Source organism: Dicentrarchus labrax, unplaced genomic scaffold (genome assembly GCF_905237075.1).
Source record: "Dicentrarchus labrax unplaced genomic scaffold, dlabrax2021, whole genome shotgun sequence".
NCBI lineage: Eukaryota > Metazoa > Chordata > Actinopteri > Moronidae > Dicentrarchus > Dicentrarchus labrax.
The window spans coordinates 22155764-22182434 of NW_026136710.1; the positions used below are offsets into that span (position 1 = coordinate 22155764).

General features: G+C 40.8%; 1 protein-coding gene across 2 annotated transcripts in view; it reads right to left on the bottom strand.

Moving 5' to 3' along the window:
* dcc (DCC netrin 1 receptor) overlaps nucleotides 1-26671 on the bottom strand; it is a 281121-nt gene that overhangs the window by 96878 nt on the left and 157572 nt on the right. For both annotated transcript variants that reach the window (XM_051413496.1, XM_051413495.1), the window contains exons 8-12: nucleotides 25314-25473; nucleotides 19170-19324; nucleotides 17510-17658; nucleotides 17213-17351; nucleotides 13721-13770 (exon numbers count right to left, since the gene is read on the bottom strand). In XM_051413496.1, the coding sequence (XP_051269456.1) occupies nucleotides 13721-13770; nucleotides 17213-17351; nucleotides 17510-17658; nucleotides 19170-19324; nucleotides 25314-25473 (653 nt within the window). The remainder of the gene's footprint in view (nucleotides 1-13720; nucleotides 13771-17212; nucleotides 17352-17509; nucleotides 17659-19169; nucleotides 19325-25313; nucleotides 25474-26671) is intronic.

The window sequence follows — 26671 nt, forward strand, 5'->3', positions numbered from 1 at the left end:
AATTGAATAATAATAATTAAATCTCTGATACTACTGCCGTTGCCACAACCACTATCAATAGAAACACTGCTACCGCTGTAGGTGTTGTTGTTCAGATTGTTACTCCAAAGGACATTTCTCTAGCTTATGATGCATTGTCCAAAAGTAAGTAAAGTACGTTATTTATCCGTTTAAAGTGAGTGTCCTGATGCTAAGTTGACAGGGTGTCCTGATAACTTTGCATAGCTGCGATTCATTATAAAGTATGAAAGTTATGTGGCTGCAGGCTAAGCAAGGTAGTCCAGGCGTATGTCTTCCCAGCACCATTTTCCAGCTCCTCCTGCTGGATCCTGAAGCATTTATACGCCAGATGAGTATATAATCTCTCCAGCTACCCCAGGGTTGGATGTGCCCAGAAAGTCTCCAAAGAAAGTTCTCAATGAGAACTTATTTATCTTTATTTGGTTGTCACAGTGGTACAAAAACCAACAGTAGCTCCCGTTGCTGAGGCTTTAATTGGTGCTCTTAGTTAGTTTTAGTATTTTATAATCTTTTGTTTGACATTGCTCTTACCAATTTTATTCCGTCTCATTTTTTACATTCATGCACATCATTGATATTGCCATATATGTCATTTATTGGTGTTAATATGCCTTTTTACTACAATTTCAATGTCCTTATTTCCTGTTGGTGTTTTGTACACTTTATCTTGTACAGCACTTTGGTCAACTCTGGTTGTTTTAAACATGCTATATAAATAAACTTGATTTGATTTAAAACTACAAACACCTGCAACATGTGTGTCCTGTTATTGTCCAGGTAAAGTTAATCCACCTTCCAGCCAACCAAAATAGAGAATTGTTATGCCAGGTCATGTTGAGCGAACGTGAAAAAAACTGAGGCTTTGCTGGCGAACTGATGAGTCCGTCGAGAAACCGGCCATTTTGTAGGCCCATAGGGAAAATTAATGTGGGTGTTTTGTCGTGCATCATATGCCGCCAGTGTGTGTTGCCCTTTAAATGTAAACCCCGACCTTATGCTTAATGAAAGCGGAGCTCCAAAAAATGTATCAAAAGTTCTGAACCTGTTCCGGGGCCTGACGAACCTTCAGTTATTTAGAAACTCCTGTGTTGCTGATGCGGGACAGACCACTTCACCAGTGCATTTTATTTAGAGGTACAGTCAGTATTATTGTATTGCTGGACTTTGAGTCTCTGTAATGCTGAGCAGTTTGTCCGATCGATGGGTGAAAAAGCTTTGAAGAAAAACAAAACTTTTTAACTGAATGTGGAATTAATTCGGCGGGTTTCTCTTCTGTGTCTGTATGCTGAGCTGCAGTGTGAGAGCTGCATACAGAACACCTCATCCACCCTGTGACCTACACACACACACACATACATACACACACACACACACACACACACACACACACACACACACACACACACACACACACACAAACACACACGGGCCAGGTGAGTAAACACTCCCTGAATTCAATCTGTGATTGTTTGTTCATGTCCTCTGGGTGAGAGCTGCAACCACATCGACTGTGTGTGTGTGTGTGTGTGTGTGTGTGTGTGTGTGTGTGTGTGTGTGTGTGTGTGTGTGTGTGCGTGTGCGTGTGTGTGTGTGTGTGAGTTAATGTCCTCTGGGTAAAAGGAACAATCACATGGAGGGCAGACTGTCTCTATTTGCTCTGCAATACAACATGCAACACCATGCTGCACCATGCAGTGTGTATGGAAGCGTGCAAATAAACAGCTGTTTGGTTTTAGGACGATACATTCACAAATACTCATGGAGGCGTGTAAGTAGTGGTTCTCTGTGTACACAAAATAAAATTAAAATAATTTTCAGGTTGCTGTGATCTAATTATAAACTAAAGTGGCCAACAGTGATATTCAACACAGTGGGAGCTGCTGTCACTCTCACATTGATCAGCAGGTCTTTAATGTGGGGACTCACAGTAGATGACAATTAAGACTTTCATTTTCAGGGTTCCCACTCTTTTGAAGAAATCATTTTCCAGGACTTTTCCTAGAGTTTTTCTTGACAATATAAGACAGCACTTGCTCAGAATGGTGATCAGCGTTTATGGGACTCACTTTCATGGCACGTAGAATTCATTTTATTTCACAAAAAAATGAATCTTCTAATCTCTTAGCCTGTTAAAAAAAAGAGGTAGTATAGGTGCACATACAATTAACAATAATCAACAAATGTAAATTTGATCATTAATAACAGGCCGTATGCCTCAAGATGTGACCATCATTTTAAAAATAGATTTGATGCCGAAAGTTCTCTCCAAGTGGCGTGAACTTATCTGACCAACTGTTGAGTATCAACCTAAATACCCACCCAGGTTCATGTAATCTGAGTGTACGGCTAAAATACAATATAACATTTTGCAGGACAACATTGATTATTTCCAGGATATTTGGTCATTTTAATCAATATCCAGGTGTTTCCATGACTGGAAAACTACTCTCTACATTTCCAGATTTTCCAGATTTTCCAGGACGCGCGGGAAACCTGGCAATTACTGATTTAATTAATCATACAACTGTTCTGAATATTCCAAAAAAAAAAAAAATAAAAAAAATAAGCCAGGAAATTTTAAAAATGCAACTTTGTAGAGTCAAATAGATTCCATATGTTAACAGAAAAAATAAATCCTTTCATTTTAGAGGCTGGAACCAATTATTTTTTAACATCTGCATTGATGATTTAATTTTCTGTCGATTGACAGATCCATTAATCAACTAATAGCTTCAGCTCTACACAACATACCTCTGTTTGAAGTGCTTTTCTGTCTGATGTGGAGAGAAAGTCAGGGAAAGTCCCCACAGACATGCTGACGTGCTTAAGCGTTACCATGGTTACCAGATGATCTTGCATAAATATATATATCACTCAAGGGTGTAATCTCCACTGGGGATGGGGGACTTGTCCCCCTCACTTTCCAGAATCCTATAAATGTCATTTGAAGTAGGGTTAGTGTATAAATAATACAGAGATTCTCATAGAAATTCCATTTCTTTTTTGTTGGACCACCGTTTTTTATGGAAAGCACGATATTCTGTTTCAGCATGATGTGTTATTTGCAATTTATATACATGCAGGGAGCTTATCTTTTTCTTTTGGTTGAAAATCCAAGAGACAGCAAGCATCATGGGAGATGTAGCTGAATTAAAAAACAATCATCTTAAAGTGAGGTGTTCTGCAGCAGATGTCTAGTAGTCTCAATAGACAGAAACCCTCAGGAACATTCAGAAATGTTCCACGGGGGAAACAAAAAGATGTTCTGGGATCAAAGTCCTGACGTCCTGGTCAGAGGACCCTCCCTGTCTACCGCTCTGACTAATTAGGAGACATGCTCCTGATGAGGTGGGCGGAGCTTCAGGTGAAGTTGGAGTGATGTTTGATTCAGAGGAGAAGACGCTTCGAGGGTGAAACTGAGCTGATGAACGACAACAAACTGATTATTATGTTTCTGCTTCTGTGTCTGAGGGTGTAATCATCCCGTTACCACGGCGACTGCACGCAAAAACATAGGAGCAGGGGAATCTGGGATGATTAACAGTAATTACCTGCTGTTCAGTGACATCATCACAGGTGTGTGACAGAGAGATGGAGGCAGAGAGAACAGCTGGGATTTCAAGCTGGAAGAATAATGTAATGAATGAATGAACAGAATGAATTAATGAAAGACGTGACTGACTGAACAATGGATGGATGAATGAATGAACAAATGGATGGATCAACGAAAGAATGAATAACTAAATGGGTGATTGAATTAGTGAAAGTATAATTGCAGCGTGTGTACTTAAATCTTATATTGCACATATTGAACTGTGTGTGTGTGTGTGTGTGTGTGTGTGTGTGTGTGTGTGTGTGTGTGAGTGTGTTAAAGTTCAAACTGGCTAAAACTTCCTAAAATCTAAACTTTTTCTCTTTCCTCTGACTCAAGAAAGGTCACGTCCAGCGGCTCTTCATGGATCAGAGACTTTCCTGGAATAACTCTGCGGCTGGAGAAATGAATATGTTATATCTCAATGTCAGAAATACAATTCTATTAAACAGTGATAAACCTGTTTTTAAAAGTGCTGTATAAATAGTAAATAAAAGTAATAAATACGTTTATTATTATTATTTATAACATAATGCTAGCAGAAGTGAGGGTTTAATCCGGAAAAGGGAATGGTTAGCATCATTCCCAGTCTTCTCCCAGTAAGCACAGCTACAGTGGAGGCTGAGCCTGTTGGGAAAACATTGATGAAAAGTAACATCTAGTGGGAATCACTGCCAACTGTAGCTTGCTAGTTTTCACTTTCAGAGTGGAATACAAACTTAACCGAAAGATGGGTCCTCCAAATGTAGAATGTCATAAAAGGGACAGGCAGGTCAAACTGCTAACCGTACAGAATTAATACTGGCAAAAAAAAACGTGCCGTATTAACTTCCGTAGGATACACAGTCAGTACCATGCTAACAGCTCATCTCCTAGCGATACTGGCTCTCAGATGTGAGTCAAAGGTTGCCATGGGAAACACCTACAGACTTAAAGGGGAACGGCAGATTTTTACCCTAGTCTTGATCACTAGAGGTCACCGAGTACTGTCGATAGGAAAAACAACGACCAGAATTGGTTCTAGCAAACTGGAGATCCTGCAGCTAATGGCCAGAGCTCCCAGTTAGTTATAATACACTTCTTGGGGGCATATCCTAAAGAGTGCCTTTTGCTCCTCTTAACAGACACATAATGCATTAAAATGTCTGTGCAACATGATCAGGGCCCTTACGTCAGGGGTTCTCAAACTTTTGGGGCCAAGGACCCCTTATAGGGAAGAAAATTTTCCAAGGACCCCCCTTATATTTTCAAATGACTATAAATATGGACATAACTGTTAACATATCTCCTCAGTTTAGCTGGTTTGGGCTTAGCATCACTTGATGAAGTGGAAGGTCTTAAATAGGCATCCATCACCACTAGCTAGCTAGACATCAGCAGGAGCTGTAAGTGATGCGAGCGAGTGATGTGTGTCAGATTCACGTGATACAATCCTTTGAGAGTTTTGATTGGCCCAAAGCTAATGTAAGCGGGAGTAATTGGATCAGTATTTCTGTTTTATTGGTGCAGTGGTTCCCATGTGTACTTAGGCAATTTTTAATGATACGGCATAACTTTAATAATTTATTGCAAATTATTTTGCGGACCCCCAAGCTATGCCTCGCGGACCCCCGGGGGTCCGGGGACCCCAGTTTGAGAACCGCTGCCTTATGTGACAACTACATGCCTTTTCAACTCATACGTTGTGCAGAAACCGTACAAACAGTACTGTCGCCTACCTGTTTTTCCACCGCTCGCTTCACCGAAAGCCCAGAATAATCAATCACGGATCAAAAATGTCCATGCCTTCACACACTACTCTCCGATTTGCACAGTTCCTGCAACAATTTCTTCTTCTGTGTTTACCTACAACAAGTGAAATCCCACGGGACTTCAGCGCGGGATTTCACTTGTTGCAGGTAAACACAGAAGAAGAAGAGATTGTTGATCGGAGGTGTTTACAAGTGAAGAAGCTTGGAGTAAGAATAACGTGTGTTGATCTACTGTGGAGAAGAAATTGTTTGCGTTTGTGCCTTTCCAAATGGTGGCAACAGAATGAGAAGGTACAGTGCCTACACTTTCATCGTCTACCTTCCATGACCATGAGATACTGCCGTTGTGACTAGTTGTTCTTCAGCTGGATGTGCAAACACCCATTCTTACTCCACTTGTAAACACCTCCGATCAACAGTCTCTTCTTCTTCTGCGTTTATCCCACAGGACTTCAGCGCGGGACTTTCACTTGCTGCAGGTAAACGCAGAAGAAGAAATTGTTGCAGGAAGTGTGCAAATCGGAGAGTAGTGTGTGAAGACATGGACCTTTTTGAGGGGGAAAAAAACTTTTTTTCGTCGTGAAGGCATTATCTCTGTGATCGATTATTCTGGGCTTTCGGTGAAGCTATTCCTTTCAAAATAATATATATAATAATAATGCTTTTATGTCTGGTTAACAGTGAAGGTACATATAAGCGAGAAAATGTGTACATCAGAGTGAAAATATGTCTCGGTGAAAGGAGAGTGAATGCATTGGCGAAGACCATGAATTATGCCTTGCAAGGCCTCTCATAGACAGATATTAACTGAAAATTTTCATAATGGACTCTGTAAAACCTCATTTCATGTCCCCAGAAGTCAAATGAACACTTCACACTGAGCTCAGCTGGACCTCCACTGCCGGTTCTTTTAATTAATGTTTAAATGAGTCTCCAGGTTCTCACAGTAACACAGCTGACTCCTGCAGAGACTCACCAGGAGGTTTAATCGCTCCAACAGGCACCCTTCCAAAAGCTATTCTTAGACCAGCACTAGAGCTAAAGGTTCCCAGAATCCACTCCTGGTCCTGACTACTCACAGCCACAGAGATAGTGACCCTGGCCGGACTCTCAAGAGAATTCTGGGTAAAAACCCAACAGACTGACATACTGTAAACTCTTGCTGTGTGTTCAACCAAGCATTCAACACACACACACACACACACACACACACACACACACACACACACACACACGAGCACACACACACACACACACACACACACACACACACACACACACACACACACACACACACACAGTAACGCTCCACTGACTGGAGGAAAGTTGAAGAAATGTCAGATTTGTCTGAAAAGTTGGTTTGACAGCAGAAACTTGACGGGAGCAGAGAGATTCACATTTTCTCCTACAGCAAAACGCTGCAGAGAAACTGAGGCTGGACCCACCCACACGCGCACACACACACACACACACACACACACACACACACACACACACACACACACACACATGCACATAGACAATACTTGACTGTGTGTGTGTGGCAATTAAGCAGTGATGCTGCAGGAGTTCAGTACAGTTCGGAGTTCAGTTGCAGTTTTTATTGATTTTTTCATTAAAAAAACCCAAATGTATTGTATTTCATTACTATGGCTGCTGTTAAGACTGCTTATCTACATGCTTTTAAAAGGTCCAGTGTGTAACATTGAGGAGGATCTATTGGCAGAAATGGAACATAATATTCATAGGTATGTTTTCATTAGTGTATAATCAATCGTTGGGTTTTTGTTACCTTAGAATGAGGCATTTTTTGTTTACAAAAGGAGCGGCTCCTCTTCTAAAGAGTCCGCCATGTTGAACCACCATGTTTCTACAGTAGCCCAAAACAGACAAACCAAACACTGACTCTAGATAGGGTCGTGTTTTCAAATGAAGTTAAGTCTGCAAGCTACATCAGGCAGTCAACTTGCGTCCGTTGCTATATTCACACGGGTTATTCTCACTGCAACATACTGTACATCCAACACATCTACTGTATGCAAGTAATTATCATCACTCCCCTTCTCCCTGTGGTGCTGAGCTCTGTCTTTCTAAAGGGGGAGTGACGAGGTCAGAGCCAAACATCAGTGCAGTACAATAATCCATTCCATGTGAGACGGCAGACTGAAATCAAATGTTGGCTAATGCTACTCACTTAAAAAGAAATTGTGTCTTTAATTTTATCTTAAAATGTTTTCCTTAATGATGATACTGATGATGAAGTGACTTCTGTTGTATCTTTAATGGGTACCACAAGACAAATTTCCTTTAAGGGACAATAAATTAGGTAAACTATTATAGTTGTCTTTTTAGATCTTTGGAGCCTCTGACTTACGCAGATTCTAAGAAAAAGAGGCTTTTGGACAGAGGACAGCAATACCCAGGACTAAGGACCCAGTTGTCTCCAGCGTCAGGACGATCTCACTCCCAAATTGTCAAATATGGCAGTTTGGTCAGTGTCCCTGTGCTTCAAACCAGAATGCTGCAGGTGTCTCTCTAGTGTAATTTCTAGTGTGACATAGTATAAAGAGCGAGAAAGTCGGCCTATGGAGGAGGTTGGGATGGATGGATGGGTCACACAAACACAGGACTTTCACCCAGGAGACCACTGTTTGTGTTAACATTACATACTAGATTAACTGGCAACTATCAGCCAAATAAAGTCACCAGTTAGTTAACATATTTGGCTGAAAGTCACCAACATTGTCAATTGTTAAACTGAAACACTGGCAAGCCGCGGGATCGCCATTGTCACAGCTGTGGCAAATTGGGATAAGTAGCGGACCAGTTGCCGTTTTCTACTACAAGACTGCTGGTGTTTGCAGTCGGTGACTTTCTCCTGTGCAGTATAGTAATCTTGGGCTGTGAACTGAAGGATACTGAGTAGCACTGTGTTTTAGACAGTGCTTGTGCTGGGATGCCTAGTATATTTCCTCCTGACGATTGCTACTCGGGGTATTGTTAGAACTACTGAATAACAACATTTATTTTATCTTAAATAAAATAACCTTTACTCTCATCCTGATCTACAGGGAGGTCAGAGGTCAGGTGTGGAGCTGGCAGGGCCTGATGAAAACGGTTCAGCAGGGGTTTAAACTTTAAAACCACCTACTGCTTTGGAATGTTTGGCATTCAGCTTTCAATTACTTTATTATATACATGTATTCAAAATAAATGTTTGGTTCAGAAAAATATCCCTCTTTTTTCAGCTTGCATCATGAGGCTTCAAACTGTCAAGCAGGTCTGACATCACTGATCAATCGGCCCTGACCTCAGAGCCGATCAGTAGAGAAATATCAATCACATGCAGGGAAATAAGCAGGCAGAAACTAAATGAGGTCAGCTCTCCACAGACAATCTGAACCTCCTCTTTATGGGCATAAATTATGAGCTGTTCACAACCACTCTGGAAATGTTCATCATTTTCTCTGCGGCTGCTTTCTGAGCGGGACGGAAAAAAACAGAAAACTTCACACTGACATCTAAACAGGTCAAATCACTTCAGAAAATTGTTTTGTTTTAATTGGGATCTCCACTGCTTCTCTGCCTTCAAATATCTAACCAGAGAGCAAAACAGTAGCCGTGTTTCCAACCAAATGTATCAAAGATTTTAACCAAATTTAGACCACAGTAATAGCAAAAGAAAATCTGAATGAATGCTTCCATCCACTAACATCCACTACCACGACAATTAGGAGTTGGTTCATAGAGATAAGCAGTAGATGGCACCAATTGTCCAGTCGGAAACCAGAGGGTGGCTCAACAAGATGACGTAAAAGCTCAAATGGTAAAAAACAATGCTGCCAGGACTGCCACAACATCGAAAAATTTGACAAGATTAATTTTCCAAGTGTAATTACGTGTTACAAATTTACTGTCTATAAGAACAACAGACTGTTTCAAGTAGTTTGCCTTGTGATCCAGCCGGGGGCGCTCAACTATCAGATTGACCTATGGCATGCCTTATTGACCTGTCAGTAAACTAAGCTAGTAATGTTATGTTGTTTGCTACAAGACACTAGCGAGCAAAGCATGGAGCAAAGCCATCCTGACCGGAAAATCATGACACCAAAGCATCTGAGAAGCAGCGTGCTTCTGTCGTAACAAAACTGTAGACTTGCTAATGACTGCTACTATTCGGCTCCTTGCCAGAAGCTCGTAAAAATGCAATCAGCGATTAGATAGCAAGGTTTATGTGCATGCATATGCAGACATTGTGTGGCAAGAGCAAATTTCTTATCCTTTTGTAGTCTTTACGTTATGTGTTGAATTTTGCAGTTTCTATCAATCTTCTTTAAGCACGCTGATGTAAACACAGCTATTGTGAAACAGGAGAGCATAACAACTGACAAACAGAGTCATCTGAATGTCATCTTTGAGCAGCCAGTGCTCCCTGAACAAGGTGCATTATGGTTAGACAAAATCAGCCATCATAGGAGGGTTTTTACCCTTCAGATGAAGGTGTAAGATGCATAAAAAGAAAAACCAGGGGCATCAAAAGTTCCTTTGTACGTTATTAGTTTTAAAAGTGTTGTTGCAGAGTCGGCTGCAGTGAAGGCAGGGAAACGCTTGAGCTGCCAGAAAAAAGCCATGTAGTGATAATGTGTAAATTGTGGAAGCCAAATTAATATGTTTCCTTCTGCACAGACCAGCTCAAAAGCAATTTTCATGGTTTCTTGATAGAAGTGCACTCAGACCAAGTTTGAAGTTCAGTTTTACTCTAATGTTCCTGTTCATGCTTTCTGATATCAGCTCCTGCTACTGTATTTTACTGACTTACTTTGGTTGGATGCCAACCAGCACAGCTATCAAGGCAAACAACTTTTGCCAACTGCGTGGTTGGCTCTTCAAGGGGCCACCAGGGGACATCACTTGCTTAAAAGCCTCTTAATGTCTTCTTCTGACTGTGCTAAATGGAAATCCATTGTAATGCTAGAATTATGTTACGTAACATTTTTGTTGAGTGGGAATTCAAGTTCTGAAAACGAAAAATCGGTCATCAGCTGTAGGGTAGTTTAAGTTAGCTAAGGGTTAAGGTTACCCTAGCTAACCCTAACTGAATATTTTCATTCTTCATTCAGCCATGGATTTGAGAAAGTGGTTGAGCAGCTCAACAACGATGAGTTCTTGGCCAAGGGTTGATGATGTCACTTCATTTGAATCGTTGGAGTTCCTGTCAGTGTCGTGGCTACTACTAGCCCTCCTCTTAAGGCTATATCCGGGCTGACAGTGCTGTTGAGTCTGACACCACTGTGGAGGATTTAGGAGAAGATGGGCCTAAAAATGTCAGTCTCAACACCTATCCCATGAGCCTGTTTGGGTGGAAGAAGATATTTTTTCCTGCTGCCTTGCACCAGAGGAGGAACTGGCTGAAGTACTAAGCGCATGTAGCTTTCAGTCATTTGAGATGCTTTTTGTTCAGTGTAAAATGTGTATGTTCTTGCTTTTTTTGTACACCTAAGTAATTCCTCCTTGTGTTTTTGCCCGATTATTAGGACCACAATCCACTATTTTTGTGATTTCCTTCTTAAAATGTTCTCCTAGGGAGCCTACCATGGTTTCACTTTCACTATACAAAACTATGTTGCCACCTGCCAGTAATTTGGTACCCTCTGCTCTGAGCCTCGTGCCCCCCTTGGATATTTGTTCTAGCTCCGAAACTGCCAGGATGTCATGGGGAAAAACGGTTTCTCACAACTCGGGGTGAAAGAGGGCTATAGATGCACACCAAAATATAGATATCTGATTCTTACCAACAGCTGCTTGACGGATGTATACCTGTAACCATCAGCTGCAGGATCACCCCCTACAGGTCTGCAGATGTGATCTGTGTATGGTGCATAATTTTGTGTCTTACCTTCAGAAATTATTTTAATCTTCTGACACCACAGCAGAATCAAACTGTAATTGATTTTCAGTGGGGTTGTACACACTTATGAGCTGTTCCACACAGATTCCAAGTTGAGACAGCGAGATCATTTGAGTACAGCGGCTTGGACTTTTTTTTTACAAATCTCCAAACCTCCATTTCCTCTGGATCATCAAAATAAAATCCGTGGTGTCAGCAGGATTATTACTTGGAGCTCTCAGTTTATGTAAAAGGCCACTTTGCTACTCGCATTGCAGTGCACATGCAAATGTACCCTCATATGACCGGAATGCAGTCAACAGACAACAATGATAGAAACATGTTGAAACCCTGAATGTTATTTAAAATAATACTCTCTGCCATTGAAAGCATATTTTGGGATGCTGTTAATATATTGATATCTGAAGTTCAGTAAATTAACAATTAAATATTTTCCTGTACATTAATCTTTGGGGTAGTGAATATTTGAGCATCCCAGAGAGTAGTCTCCTGCAGCTCAGACTCACCTGCCGGCTCATTAAACTTACTGTCTGCTGCTTTTTAACAGCTAGAGTGAAAAGAGTTGGTGTGATGTGATTTCCTATGAGATTATTGGATGTCATCCCAACTCCACTCTAGGCTAGTTTGCCTAACTGGACAGTGTGTATTTATTTGGCGGTTTGTGTCCATTTATACATACAGTATTTACAGTATGTACTGTATGTCTTTTGTTGTATTTTTAATGGCTGCTGCAAGACCAATAATGCCAAGTGAGCTTTTTTCCCCCCAGTTTTTTCTTTTCCTTTTGAGTACATGATGTAGAAATATTCATAAGGCAGGGCAGCATGGTCCTCTTGTGGCCCCATCCTTTGTAGCCTATATGTTTACAGTCTGGAAATGTCCATGGATGTACAGACAACTATCACTGCATTACTTTGATACTGAAGAAAACTTAAAATTGTGATGATTCTCAGGCAAGTTCTGGACTTATAATGAGCATATTTTTCTATGATTTTATAGATGTCTGTTTGCAATGGACATCAAAGACAATGGTATCCTTGTAAGATGTAATTCAAACTGAACCTAAAAAATAATTCACCATGTCTGTTCACATTTGACTGAGTTATGACTCCAAGGAGAATGATTTTTTAAGCAAACTGCGGCAATCTACAGCTGCAGCTGCAACTGCTGACTGTGTAGATAAACGGCCAAAACTTGCCATTGTTTTCAAGGCACCAGCACACACCTGTGCCTTTCAGCTCATATCTCTCCCTCTGTGCACCCACCTTCAACTTTCCCTCACAGGGGTGCCTTACATTTAGAAAACCTCTGGGTAACAATCATATTTGAATTTCAGTACATTTACGGATTAGATAATATTATACTGCTCTTCATCTTTGAGGGGTACTGTACTGCATATTTATGTGTGTCCCAGAGAAGAGTAGTCTCCAGCTTGGACTCTGTTGCTGTTTTTTTTTATGATTATTATTATCATCATTACTATTATTCATTAGTCATAATTAGCATTATTATTAGTCATATTATTTTCATAATTCATCATCATATTGGTCATATTTCTATACTATTATAGTTGTTACGGTTGCTTTTGCTGTGCATCTCTGTCTTTCTCTCTCTACCCGGAGACCACTTAGGTCAGGGTCCAGGGTCTCAAACTTTCTGCCTGTTTAAGGTATGTTTTTCCATGCCACTGCCGCCAGGTGCTTGCTCATGGTCAGCTGTTGGGTCTCTGTAAATAAGCCTGTAGTGCAGTGCGTAGACCTGGTCTATTCAGAAAGAGTTCTGAGAAAACTTCTGTTCGGATTTGGCACATTATAAATAAAAGTGAATATGGATGTATGTGCGTGCTTCATAAATTAACGTAATTACGTAGCAGGTTGAGATTAAAAATAAATATTATAGGAAATGTAAAAACTTATTTTAGGTCACATTACAGTGATGTCATAGTTTAGGTACTCATTATATCAGTATAATATGATTTATTAGATTTATTTATCTTATTTTTTAAAAATATTTCAGAGATTCCTCCATATACCATATCGTTTGAGAAGTGCTCTAAAGTATTCCATAAATTTCATGACCAGACTGTAAACAGGGGAGACTTAAATGAGTTGGGAACGCATTTGTAGATCACATCAATCAGTAAAATGAGGCCAGATCACCGGAGAGCAACTGTTGACTGATGGCAGTGTCACAGTTGAAATGTGTGTCAGAATAAACAGCCATCAGTCATTTGCAGGGTGAAGGAACTTGGAAAATCAGCCAGAAATGTTAAATGGTTTACGTAGGCGACAGCTGTCTCAGTGCGACCCGGCAACATGTTCAAATGTTAGTCTTGAAATTTGATGAAAATGTTCTGACATATGGCAGTTTCATTTTTGAAGCAGTTGAGGTGACTGTGATTGGTACAGTGTGCAGAGAGGTATATAAAGTATAAAAATGTGGACTCACCCGGGACAGGACAACCTCTAAGGTGATGTTCTGAGGAGGAGCGCTGGGTACTGCAGAGACAAACACAAAAACTGTGTAAATTTGTTATTCATGATATAAAACTGGATGCTCACAGACAACTTTGACTCAATATAAATGTTGAGACGTGTGCACTGTGCAAAGCAATCTGTGGTTGCCTCACTGACATGTTTTCTTTTGCTGTTAATTTTTAAAATAACTTTTTACAATTTGTCCAATGCTCTCAGGCTTCTCAAATCCTTTAGAGGAAACAATCTGTGAAGGTAAAACAGAGGCCAGACAGACGGCAATTTTCTTTTCCTTCCCTTGGCAAAGGGATGACCCGCCCTACTCTGCCTCTGATTGGCTAGTAGCTGTTAAGGCATAAGGAGTGAGAGTGGAAAGGTAGATTAGGGCATGTCATTCCATTGCAATGCTAGGAAAATAAATAGTGCAGTGATATAACTTATACATCACAAAAATGAAAGGAACACTTTGGGATTTACCCTAATCTACTGAATCACACACTTAAGATGAATATCAGTTGTTGAAAGGTGTATTTCTTTTTTTTTGGTGAAGCTAACACTTAAAATCGCCTAAAATCAGTTGGTTGTATTAATAGTTTTCTATAGTGCGAGTGTGTTTGCTGCATGCCGGGCTGATTCTGTTTGCTGTCACATCACTGCTGTCAATCAATCATCCTGATGACATCAGCACAGACAGGAAGGAGACGGAGCGACGATGTGACAGCATTCAGCCTCCGAGATCTGAGTGTGTCAGTATACAGCAAAGCAAGATTACCAGTGCATGCATGACAGGTGTCAACACACACACACACACACACACACACACACACACACACACACACACACACACTTCATCCCTCTGAACCATCAGGACATCAGACTGATTCAGAAATCAGTCCTGGTTTATTTTAATGATCTGACTTTAAATCACAAACAACGAGACTCTCAGTAAGCATCACAGCAGGAAATGATCTAAAACAGACAAACAAAAATAAATAGGAGGATGGAGAAAACAAACAAGATAAAGATAAAGAAGATGCTGAGGAAGGAGGGTAAAAGATGAAAGAGAAAAAATAAAGAAGAAAGCTGAGGAAAACATAATGAAGGAAAGAAAAACCATGAAGACAGAGCATACGACATAGAAAGTTAAAAACAGGAAGAAAATGAAGATTCTGAAAAGATTGAAAAGATTTACAGATAAGGACTGAGCAGAACATGATAGAGAAAAAGAAAAAACAAAAACGTGAAGATTTAAACAAAGAAAATGAAACAAGACAAAAGGAAGGCAAAGAAAGAAAACAAAGAAGACGGGGAGCTAAAATGTGAAAACATTCAACAAAAAGATGAAATATGAAAAATAAGAAAATGATGACAGCAAACATAGAGATGGAGTCAGTGAATAGCAGGAGGAAGAGGACGGGTGGGGCGATGATGAAGAGGCAGCAGAATCAGAGACCAAGTGTTCAAATTGAGAATCAAAGTGTTTTGGTTTGAATGAACTCTGCATCTGTCCGCGCAGACGCCTGATTAACTGTCAGCAGCTTATCTATTGATTCAGCTGCTCACTGTCTGAGTGTGTGTGTGTGTGTCAGTTTTATTGTGGATTCAATTAGCCCACAAGTCATTGTTATCATCGAGACGCAGCCGGAAGATTCACAATACAGCCACTCTGCATCTGTGTGTGTATGTGTGTGTGTGTGTGTGTTATTTCAGATCAGTTTTATTTATTTATGCTGTGATTGCAGCTGGACTGATGCCTCCATTCTCTCTCACTATAACACACCGAGCACCAGTCAGCAGCTCAAGTTCCATTCCGAGGAGATATTAAAGGGAAACTTTGCCAGCTTTGTATTATTACAATGTGGGTAGTATATGCAAATGACCAGGCGTTACCTTCCGTCCATGTTGCCTGCACACAGACCTCTCTCGATCCGACAATCCGTGGCGGCGGACAGACAAAAAAATGCAGAAGTGCAAACTGTAGTTCGAACAACTGCCCTAGAGCCACCGACAGTTGGATGGAGAGAGGCACAACGTGTCATCTGACGGATGTCTGCCGGCACTGTTTTCCATCATACACACACAGGGCTTCTAGATGCAAACGTGGAGAGATGGTGGAGTGATGGGAGGCTCCCACAGTTTCTTTTTATCTCATATATGCAGCTCTTGATCTGTTCATGTTGGATGGCTGTTTGTTACAAACTCTTGTTGTTCACATGTGGACCGGAGTAAACAGACGCCATGTTTCCCTCCAAACGACATGCAAATTATGACCGAATTTGCAGAAAATCGTCAAAAGAAAATGCAAATGAGTGCCGGCTCCCATCGACTGCTGAGTTCTTCCCACACATGACAATATTAAATACTGAGCTCTCAGTTTCTGGCTCTCTCTTTGTGTGTGTGTGTGTGTGTGTGTGTGTGTGTGTGTGTGTGTGTGTATGGACTCGATTAGTGTGTGAGGCTAAGAGGCTAAAATGAAGCAGCTCCTTCCTCATCCCCCTGCTTAATTAAAGACCCCCGAGTCCCCTAATGAAGCTCCTGACAGCAGGAGAGACAGTGTCTATGAGACTGTGTGTTAGGGGAGAAAGGGATGAAGTGTGTGTTCATTCAAACCAATGGCCGCTCGCACACACACAAATGGTGTCAGGTAATAGGAAACGCCTGGTCCAGCAGTTCTCTGGTCTCAGCTGAACGGCTGCAGAGCTTCAAACCTGGACCAGTTCAAACCAGTCACACACTCTCAGTGCACTTTAGTTTTCTGGACACTGTGTGCTTTGAAACATCAGCAGCCTGCTTATTTGTTTTGTTAGTCTTATTGATTTTTTTTACACCCTTAATTTAAGGAGTTTTAATGAAATGTCGTGTGGTCAATATTTGGGAAAATATGACGACCTGAACCTTGACAACATACAATAACTAAAGATGCTAATGCCACTTATCTCGGATTTTACTGCACTGGGAGAAAAGGCATTAATCGCGTATTGATCTCTTTGGCAGAACTTGGTTTGTGTAAACAAGGATTATATTCAGTAAGAATCTTCTCATTTTAATAAGCAAACACTTTCACTCCTCTTCTGATTGTCTTCAACGATTCAATATCACGTCTGGCTCTCTTTTCTCTTTAAAGGTCCGCAGATATGCTATCATTATCGCACTGTGATGTAATCTGGGCCATAGCGATGGGTGTTATTATGTGTAAGTTTCTATTTTCTTGGGGTTCAAAAGTGAAAAGTAGGCCGTAGCTCAGTATTTCATATCCTGTAGTGTAAATTATATAACGTGCTAAACCAAGTTGAGTCAGACACAGTTACTCATTTATAGGAAATGGTAGCACAGCCAGATCTGGTAAGAAAAGGCTCTGCTCTTTGATAGAGCTGTCAAAGAATCCGAGCAGCAATGAGAATCTGCTGAGGGAACTAAATCTCCCATAATACACCTTTTTCACAGTGTTACCAAAAAAAGAGCTCACCGTCTGATTGGGTGGTGACGCTGGCGGTCTCTAAGGCGGTGCCTGGTCCGTAGCGGTTGATGGCCAAAACTCGAACCGTGTAGTCTGTGAACTTGTTGAGTCCGTCCATCTTGTAGTTGAGTCCGTTCACCTCCACACTCTGAGCACAAACACAGAGGAGGCATTACACATCATTCCATCAATGTGTGTTATCACTCTGAGAAAACAGGGGGTTTCATTTGTGCTGAAAACTGCATTCCAAGGTTTATTAAACTCTGCATGAGGCCTGGTGTTCTGACAGGCAGTGGCGGTGCTGACCTGTTCCTTTCCGGACGGGCTCTCGGTCCACAGCAGTCTGTAGCCCAGGACGGGGCCGTTGGGTTGGCTGGGAGGCTCCCAACTCACCTGGACGGAGGTGGGTGACAGGGCTACGGCTTGGAGAGACTCCACCCTGCTGGGAACCTGGACTGTAGAAACACATAGAGACAACACACTGCTCACACATACTCACAGATACTGATGCTACTACTACAACTACTAAAGGCCAGTTTACACTCCATGATTTTAGCCCTGATTTTCCACTAAGAGGATAGCGTTGTGTGAAGTGTTCAACGATGTGACCCATAGGCTCAACAAGAGCTCGCAGATGCCTCACTGTCTAGAAAAATATCAAGCAGGCTAAATATCTGGTTGTGTCAAAGACGACTTGGGGAGCCATGCAATGAGATACAGCCAGTGAGAGCAGACACAGATAGCCTCTCTCTCCAGACAGGAAGCAGTGCAGCTACAACCGACAAAATGTAAAGTTTGTACAGAATACAGTTTATCTTTAAGGATTATATTGATGCCGAATTGACAAGAAGACAGACAAATATCAGCGTTTACCTCGGGTTTAAAGAGTTATGTAATTAACGGACATTTTAGGAATTGTTAAAATGTCATATTTCTTAAAGGGAGTTTGGTGCAGGGAGCTTTGAGTTGAATTCAGGCTGATCATTTGTATATTTTTCAATGTTTTGTTACTTATTTTATTAATGCTTTAATCAGTACTGATCAGTATAATTATCAGCTTATTTATTATTTATTGTTATTAAATACTCCTGATGAAACGTAGCTTGAAGACCAGACAGACTGGTTGTGAGAGATCTTGTAGTGTGTGACCCCCTGTTGCTGATCAGTCCTGTGAAAACCACAGCGCCTTTAAGACTCAAAGTGTAGTGTTATGTAGTGTGAATAGTACAGAGATCTGACCACTTTGAAAATCATGCAGTGTGACCAAGGCTTTAAAGTACTACTGCTGTTATCACAACTGCGACTAATACACCTTCTGCTCCTACATCTAGTGCCAGTACTGCAGTAACAGAGACTGGAGCAAAATTCTTATGTCTCCAGAAATTACTCAAGTTCTTACTGTCTGGATTATATAGAAATTAATTAACTTTTTTAGCTTTTGGTTTGGTTGATTCGGCCAAAAAACAATAGACGGTTGTTTTTTAGTATCCAAAAACACTGGATCCTACAAATATGAATAATTTTGTTTGGAGAACCACAGCAACAGAGGACATTATACAACAGTTATAACATTATAAAATCAGTGAAGTGCTCCTTTAAGAGTGCTCCATTATGAGTGTCGCTAGGTTAACCATTTTCTTCATGCCCGTTTATAGTGTGCATTTTAAATGTGCTCAGCCCTAAAAGTGTTTTGTTTGCACTGTTTAGTTTCTGATGGCTTAGGTAATGTGGTTTTGTAACAAGTTTTTTTTATCTAAACAACATTTTATATAACTATAAATTAAGAAAATATAAAGATATGCACGCAGTTCACAAAACAACAAACGCAGTTTCAACAGAGTATTGTTGTATATATACATATATACAGTATATGACCAAAATATTTATTTGTGTGTGTGTGTGTGTGTGTGTGTGTGTGTGTGTGTGTGTGTGTGTGTGTGTGTGTGTGTGTGTGTGTGTGTCTTACGGTCTGGTTTGGTGGTGATCCTCAGGGGGACGGAGCTCTCTCCGGGCCCCACGTCATTGTAAGCGATAACCCTGAAGCTGTAGCTTTCCTCTGGTTTCAGATTGGAGACAGTCAGCTCCAAAGACTCTGGCTCCGACACGTTCACTGACCGCTCCCTGACACAGCAAAACACAGTGTTACACAATATAGTAACATACGTACCAATGTACGTTTTTTCATTTTAATAATATTTTTATTATCGCAATATTTTTTTCCTGATAAATATTTTGTTAGAATTTATTTAATTGACATTATTTTCCTATTATTTAAACTATTATGAAAAACAGATGCAACTTGAGGTGATACTACTACACCACTGCATTTAAAAAAAGAAATAAAGCCAGTTTAATTTTGTAACAGTACAGATAATCAGAGCAGTAATCTGTGTAATACCACAGTGACTGCAGCTAATCCTCAGATTACAGCACCTCTGCAGCCTCAAATAATCGTCAAATCACTGAAGAGACATCTGCTGAGATTAACATGTTTCCACTACACCACCCAATACACACATTGGCCTACTCTGATGAGTTCACTGTACACAAAGCTGACAGTGAAAATACCCTTGGAATGATTTTAACACTAAATATTGGGGGCATTTTTTAAAAATCCTTTTGGAAACTTCATTTTAGTAGCATTTTGTTCCACTTTGATGAGAATTGATAAAACCATTGTCTGGGTTGAAGAATCTTTTCTCACATACTGCAGTTTGATTTTATCCAGTGAGAAGAAGCACAAAAGAACATCAAACGCTGTTCGGTTTCCAGATTGTAACTGATCCTTAATTTAGACAGACGGGAGGATGAAACTTTACAAATAATTCAAACTCAGTGTTGAATATTTCTGTTCCCACTAAATAAATTACTGCCGTGAGGGAGTGAAAGAGTGCAGTCTAAAATGAGCAACAAGCAACAATGACTTGAATCACAATCACTGCAAGTTTGTTTTCATTTTAAGGAGGTTTTAAAGAGTGTATCACACATATGTTCTTAAGGGACTGGTTCAACGTTTTGGAAGATATCCACTTGCCAAGATCAAAAACAATCTCTTGTACTTACATCCGCACTATATCATTTACTGCTAATACTGTTCATACTGTACATATCCTTAATAGATGTATATATCTTAGTCGTATTCACTCTGTTCATTCTGTTAATACTGTTCATACTGTACATATCCTGCTAGCATATTTACATATATATCTATAATGTTATTTTCATATTAGATTAGATTAGATTAAACTTTATTGTCATTATTATCCCTGTACATATGGACATTACTCTGCACTTTACTGCTTTTTGCACTTCTGGTTAGATGCTTAACTGCATTTCGTTGTCTTAGTACTTGTACTTTGTGCAATGACAATAAAGTTGAATCTAATCTACTCTAATCTAATCTACACGCAGAAATTTAAATGAGACATTTATAAGAACTGCTCTTTCTGTGATGAATGAATGACCAAAGTGTTGGAGAAACAAACTGAGCAACAAATCAATCAACATCATTAGCAGAAGCAACAGCAGCGGCAGCAGAAAGACATACAAAGGTTAAATAGAATACAAAAGGTGAGTGGAGATCTCAGGGTTTATGAATCCATATTTTCCTCTGAGCTGCTGAGTAAAGAGGCAGGGAGGCCGAGTTAACCAGTAGGGCTGTTTCTGCCACACAGTGTGAATTCTCTTTGCCCTTCAATGGCCATAGTCAGAGGTCATCCAGTGAGCTCAAAAACAAATTCTCATTCCCTCTGATCTCTTTGGTGATTCTTCTTACCTTGTTCAGTTACTACTACCTTTTCCCTCCTGGTTGTCAGTTCTCCTTGTCAACTGCAGTATCAAGTTCATTATCATTCATCAAGTGTGCCTTGACCAAAACTCTCAAGGGGGGAGAGAGAGAATTTGGAGATGTCCAAATTAATGATGTGATCCTCTCTTTCATTCCAAAACTTCACAACAAGCCGACTGGCTGTTGAAACAGGTGAAGTGCTTTGCGTTCTAAAACCAGCCTCTGGAGATAGACAAGTTAAAGTGGCACGCAAAGCCATCCGCCAGCATGACTCAAGCTGAGACAACTAGTTCACACCACTGCAACTTTTCCCTGCAAAGTTCTAAAAGGCTTTCGTCATGAATCTTTGGTTTGAACTGGGCTTAAAAGTAATGAAACACGCACAAAACAGTCAAGATTGAGGCCAATTTAAAGACTGTAAAGAGATTTTATTGTATATTTCTTTTTCACCGCAGGAGGGATTAACTTTGTCAACGTGAACAAAAAAAATGTTGATGACATGGCTTCGCCGATGATGATAAGTTACAGAGCATAATGTTACAGCCTTCAGGGAGCAGGTAAGCTAATGCTATGCTAGCAAACTAAACATGCTGTCAGTCAGTATATACAGTGAGGCTGACAGCTGGTCCAGTTTTGATCACGTAAATAGGTCTAAACTATTTCCTGTCGAAGGCTTTGGACACCTGTGCAGCACCTGTGCACTTGTGGACTGACAGCATCTAATTATAAGAACATGTGTTCTCATGTTACCGCTAACTGGGTCCAGAGTGCCAGTATCTGGTTTGGTTTTTGTGAACTTTATCAAAGAGTGCCGGCTGCTGTGTGATGTTGAAAATAAGGTCTGCCATTTTGTCATTGTGCATTGCCATGTGTGACGTCACTTGTTGTGATTGGCTAAACCTGTTTTATTTCAAAATAAAAAAACATCCAACTAATTTTAGATTGCAATAAACATTTTAGTTCATAAAAAACTGGCCTACAATCGGTACTAGGATGCAATATATTAGTACCCTAACATATTGTAAAAATACAAAGCATGACATGCTTAGCTAGAACATGTAGTGACTCTGCAAGCCTACAGTTGAAAACTCATCTTTTCATCTATCTAGCTCTTTCTGCCCTCCTTCTTTTTCCATTTTTCTCTCTTGATCTCTCTTCCTATTTCTCTATTTTATTGTCAATACATTCCCTGGAAGTCATTACAACTGACAAAAAATTCATCCTCACTCTCCCTTGCTGCTATCCCCCTTCCTTCTGTGATCTTTCATTGTTTTCCCTCTCAGTCACTCTCCCTCCATCCCTCCTCTCTCGTTTTCTGCAAGTTATTAGTGCTGAAAAAACCCATCTCTGTATTTTTCTCTAAGTCATTAGAACTGACAAAACCTCTGCCTCTGTTCCTTCTGTAAGTCATTAGGACTGACAGAATCTGTCTCTTGTATCGTTTCATGATGAAACTTCAGTGGCTCTTTTGTCCAGCATACCGTTCAGAGCCCTAAAGCACTGCAGGCCGGTTAGTCCCTAAGGTAACAAAGCTTAAAAGCCTGGATGTGAAAGCCTTCAGCTGGAGCCCCGACTGTCAGAGGTTACCATTTAACATCAGCGGGGGACTCGCCAATATGTCACCCAGAGTCTTTTCTAGTAAACGTTCATGGCTGCTGTGTGCAGCAGAGCTGTTATCAAAGGAAAGAAGTGTTGTCTTTGGCATATTGTTAGTATACAACTCTACATCTCAGCCCTTTGCCCCTTCCTACTGTAAGTCAACAATAACCCTAACCCTTCACAAAGCTTCAAGCCTACAACCTTTTCAGTCATGTCAGCGGTAAGGCTATATGGATGGCAATATCAGTCTGTCAGTTGGTTTGTCTGTTGGTCCACCATTTTGGTCCAGAATGAAATAAATAACTATTGGATGGATTGTCCTGAAACTGATCAGCTCCCTCTCCCAAAATCTTAATGATTTTGGTGATCGCCTGATTTTCCTATAGCTCTACCATCACTGGGTCAAAATTCCAGTTTGTCCAATAGTTTGGGTTATGGCCAAATGCCTGCAAAACTAATGAGATTCCCATCAGTCTCACCTGCACTCTGTGTTTACTGTTAATTAGCTAATGTTAGCAAGCAAAAACACTCACCTAAGATTCACAAAATAATCTTAATATCAAGAATGAACTCTCATGGTCAACAACCTACTACCAACTAGCTTGGAAAAATACATCAAATATGCAAAGCTGTGGAGCATGTATTTAAAAATAGTGATGTGATTATTAGTTCATGTTTTCATTTTTAGTGTCCATTTCACTGGCCTTTCTTCGGTTAAAGGTGTAATTAATCTGATATTCCACCTTCCAGGAAAATGGGAAATCTTAAATGGTGACCTCCAACTAGGGCTGGATATCAGTACCCAGCCAGTAACCAAAATAAGCCAGTACCAAGTAGTATCAAAACTATCAAACTACCAAAATCTATAAAAGAAAAATACTATTTGTTTTTTTTCACTGATCACCTCAAATATTCTTTGATGTAGTGTGCTGTTTGATTGGGCCACTAGTACTAGCTGCTAGTAGCTGCATACAGTCTGTGGTGGACAAGTTGAACGCAGTATATTTATTATTTGATACTCAAATAGTTCCAACATGTGCCTTTTGGTACTTTAAGAAGTCATCGTCAAGAGTTCATGTCACTTTAGAGGTCAACACCACAGACTGATGTAAAACTACAGCAGTTTGGATGAGGTTTTTAGGGGTACACTTCACAACAACATTCTTACCACATCTTATACACACCAATCAGCAATAACATTATGACCAACTGCATAATTTTGTGTAGGTCCCCTTTTTGCCACCAAAACAGCCCTGCCCCTTCAAGGTATGGACTCCAATAGACCTCTATGGTATCTGTCACCAACATATTAGCAGCAGATCCTTTAAGTCATGTAAGTTGTGAGGTGGGGCTTCCATAAATCGGACTTGTTTGTCCAGCACATCCCACAGATGCTCAATTGGATTGAGATCTGGGGAATTTGGAGGCCAAGTCAATACCTTGAACTAATTGTTGCATTCCATAAACCATTCCTAAACCATTTTTGCTTTGTGGCACGGAGCATTATCCTGCTGAAAGAGGCCACTACCATCAGGGAAAACTGTTTCCATGAAAGAGTGTACATGGTCTGCAACAATGCTTAGCTGGGTTTTATGTGTCATAGTAACATACACATGAATGGCAGGGCCCAGGCTTTCCCAGGCGAACATCACCCAAAGTATCACACTGCCTCCGCCAGCTTGCCTTCTTCCCATAGTGCATCCTGGTGCCATGTGTTCCCCAGGTAAGCGACACACAGGCACCCAGCCATTCACAAGATATAAGAGAAAAAGTGATTCATCAGACCAGGCCAACTTCTTCCGTTGCTCCGTGGTCCAGTTCTGATGCTCACATTCCCATTGTAGGTGCTTTCGGCAGTGGACAGGGGTTAGCATGGGCAAGTTGACTGGTCTGCAGCTACGCAGCCCCATACGCAACAAACTGTGATGCACTGTGTGTTCTGACACCTTTCTATCAGAACCAGCATTAACTTTTTCAACAGTTTGAGCTATAGTAGCTAGGGCCTTTGTTCCCCAAGTGCATCAATGCAACCTTGTCTGTTCCCCAGTTTTCCTTCCTTGGAGCGCTTTTGATAGGTACTGACCCCTGCAGACCGGGAACACCCCACAAGAGCTGCAGGTTTGGAGATGCTCTGACCCAGTCGTCTAACTATCACAGTGTGGCCCTTGTCAAAGTTGCTCAGATCCTCACGCTGCCCATTTTTCCTGCTTCTAACACATCAACTTTGAGGATAAAATGTTCACTTGGTGCCTAATATATCCCACCCATTGACAGGAGCCATGATAACTGGATAATCAGTGAATTCTTCACCTGTCAGTGCTCAGAATGTTATCGCTAATCGTTGTATGTTCCTTTACATGCATGGGCCAGTGTATTTAAAAGAGAAGAAAAAGACAAAGTGTTCATCTAACTCTCTGAAGTCAGCACTATGGTTTTTATAACCGTGGTCAACCTTTTTGGCTTTTTATCTACTGAAACATTGACAACAAAACCTCTCGTCACTGGCTGCACATATCTGCGGGCTGTGAGCAGTTTAACTAAAGAGTTGTTCGTTTTATTATTTTATTTGAATTATTTTGAAACCCTAAAAAGTAAAATACAGTAATTCACTAGAAAAAGGAAAAAATACAAACACCATCTGAACAAGAACCAATGCCTTACAGGACAGATTCCAAATTCATGTCTGACCAAACGAAGATGAAGGAAAAAAAAGTCCCATCTTACCTTTCGACTCCATCCTGGGAGTAATAAATGCCGTAGGTCTGCACAGCTCCTCCAGTCTCCTCCGGGGGACGCCAGCTGAGTCGGACAAATCGGCTGGACACTAGGACAGGGACCAGGTCGCGGGGGGCAGAGGGGAGGGCAACGCCTGGGCTGGGGGACACTGGTGGGGGATCAGAGGAGGAGGAGTAAGTCAAGGGGGTGCCAGAAGGAGCAGGAGGAGCAGGGGGAGGGCGAGTAGGAGGAGGAGGTGTGTGGGCGGGTCTATACGGAGTGGGCGTGGCCTCTGTTAACAGTTCATCCAGGGGAGAGGGAAGGAGGGAGGAAGGGAGGAGAAGCAGGCACGAGGACAGGGGGAAGTGCAGGAGGTGAGCAGAGGAGGCGGAGCAAAGGAAAAAAAAAAGGAGCCAATGATGAGATGAGCAGATAAGGAACGGAAAAGACGTGGAAGAGACAAGAAGGAAGAAAAGGAGGAAGAAGAGTGGTAAAGAAGATCACAGGCAAGAAGAAAAAGCAGCAGAGCATCTGAGGAGTTTAATTATAAACAGGAATCAGTAATCTGCTGCCTGCTCTCACATTACATCAAAACTCAATAATGTCATTTATTAATGACTAACAGCTCACACTTGTTGGATTCAGGCATTATAAAAAGATGGAATTCGAAACAAGGATTTTGTTCCTTTTAGAATTTGATCTACAGGGTTTTATAGACTCATATAACACTTGGTCGATTCTCCATCCTGAGGCAGAATGTGAGCTATTCCTGAATAAGTTATGAGACAAAAATGAGAACCACATGGGCTACAAATCCTGAATAGTTAAACTATATTAGCCAGCAGTCTGTATTTTCTTACGCCCACTTTGTGATTGGTTCTTAATATGCAAATTAGGTGGGCAGAGCTGGCTGATGTCATAAAAGTGTTGCAGGAATGAGTCCTAAAACACGGAAATGAGTTAGCATTTCATCCCCTACGGTTACTTCTGCTTGAAGTCAATGGTTTTTTTGAATGGGTTTCTGGTTAGCTGCCTAAAATAAGGTCTGTGCTTGTAAGAATTTAACGTTTTGTTCTATGACATGAAATATGTCAGCAAATACCCCAGCCATGAATTTTGAAGGTTTGTCTTAAAAAAAAACGATTGTTAACAAGTGGCTAAATGAGACTACAGAAGTTGTCACGATACTTACTATACTCTACTTAAGTCCGTCTTTACAGCACGTTGGACCTCAAAGTTGTGGTTTTTAATTACAAGTTGAAAGTTTAGTGGTGGTGACAGTGAAGTCGTGCAACTGTGGTGTAGTTTGTTTATAGCCCAATGTTAGCTTTTTTTATGTTTGCATTTGCACTTAGAAAATAATTTCA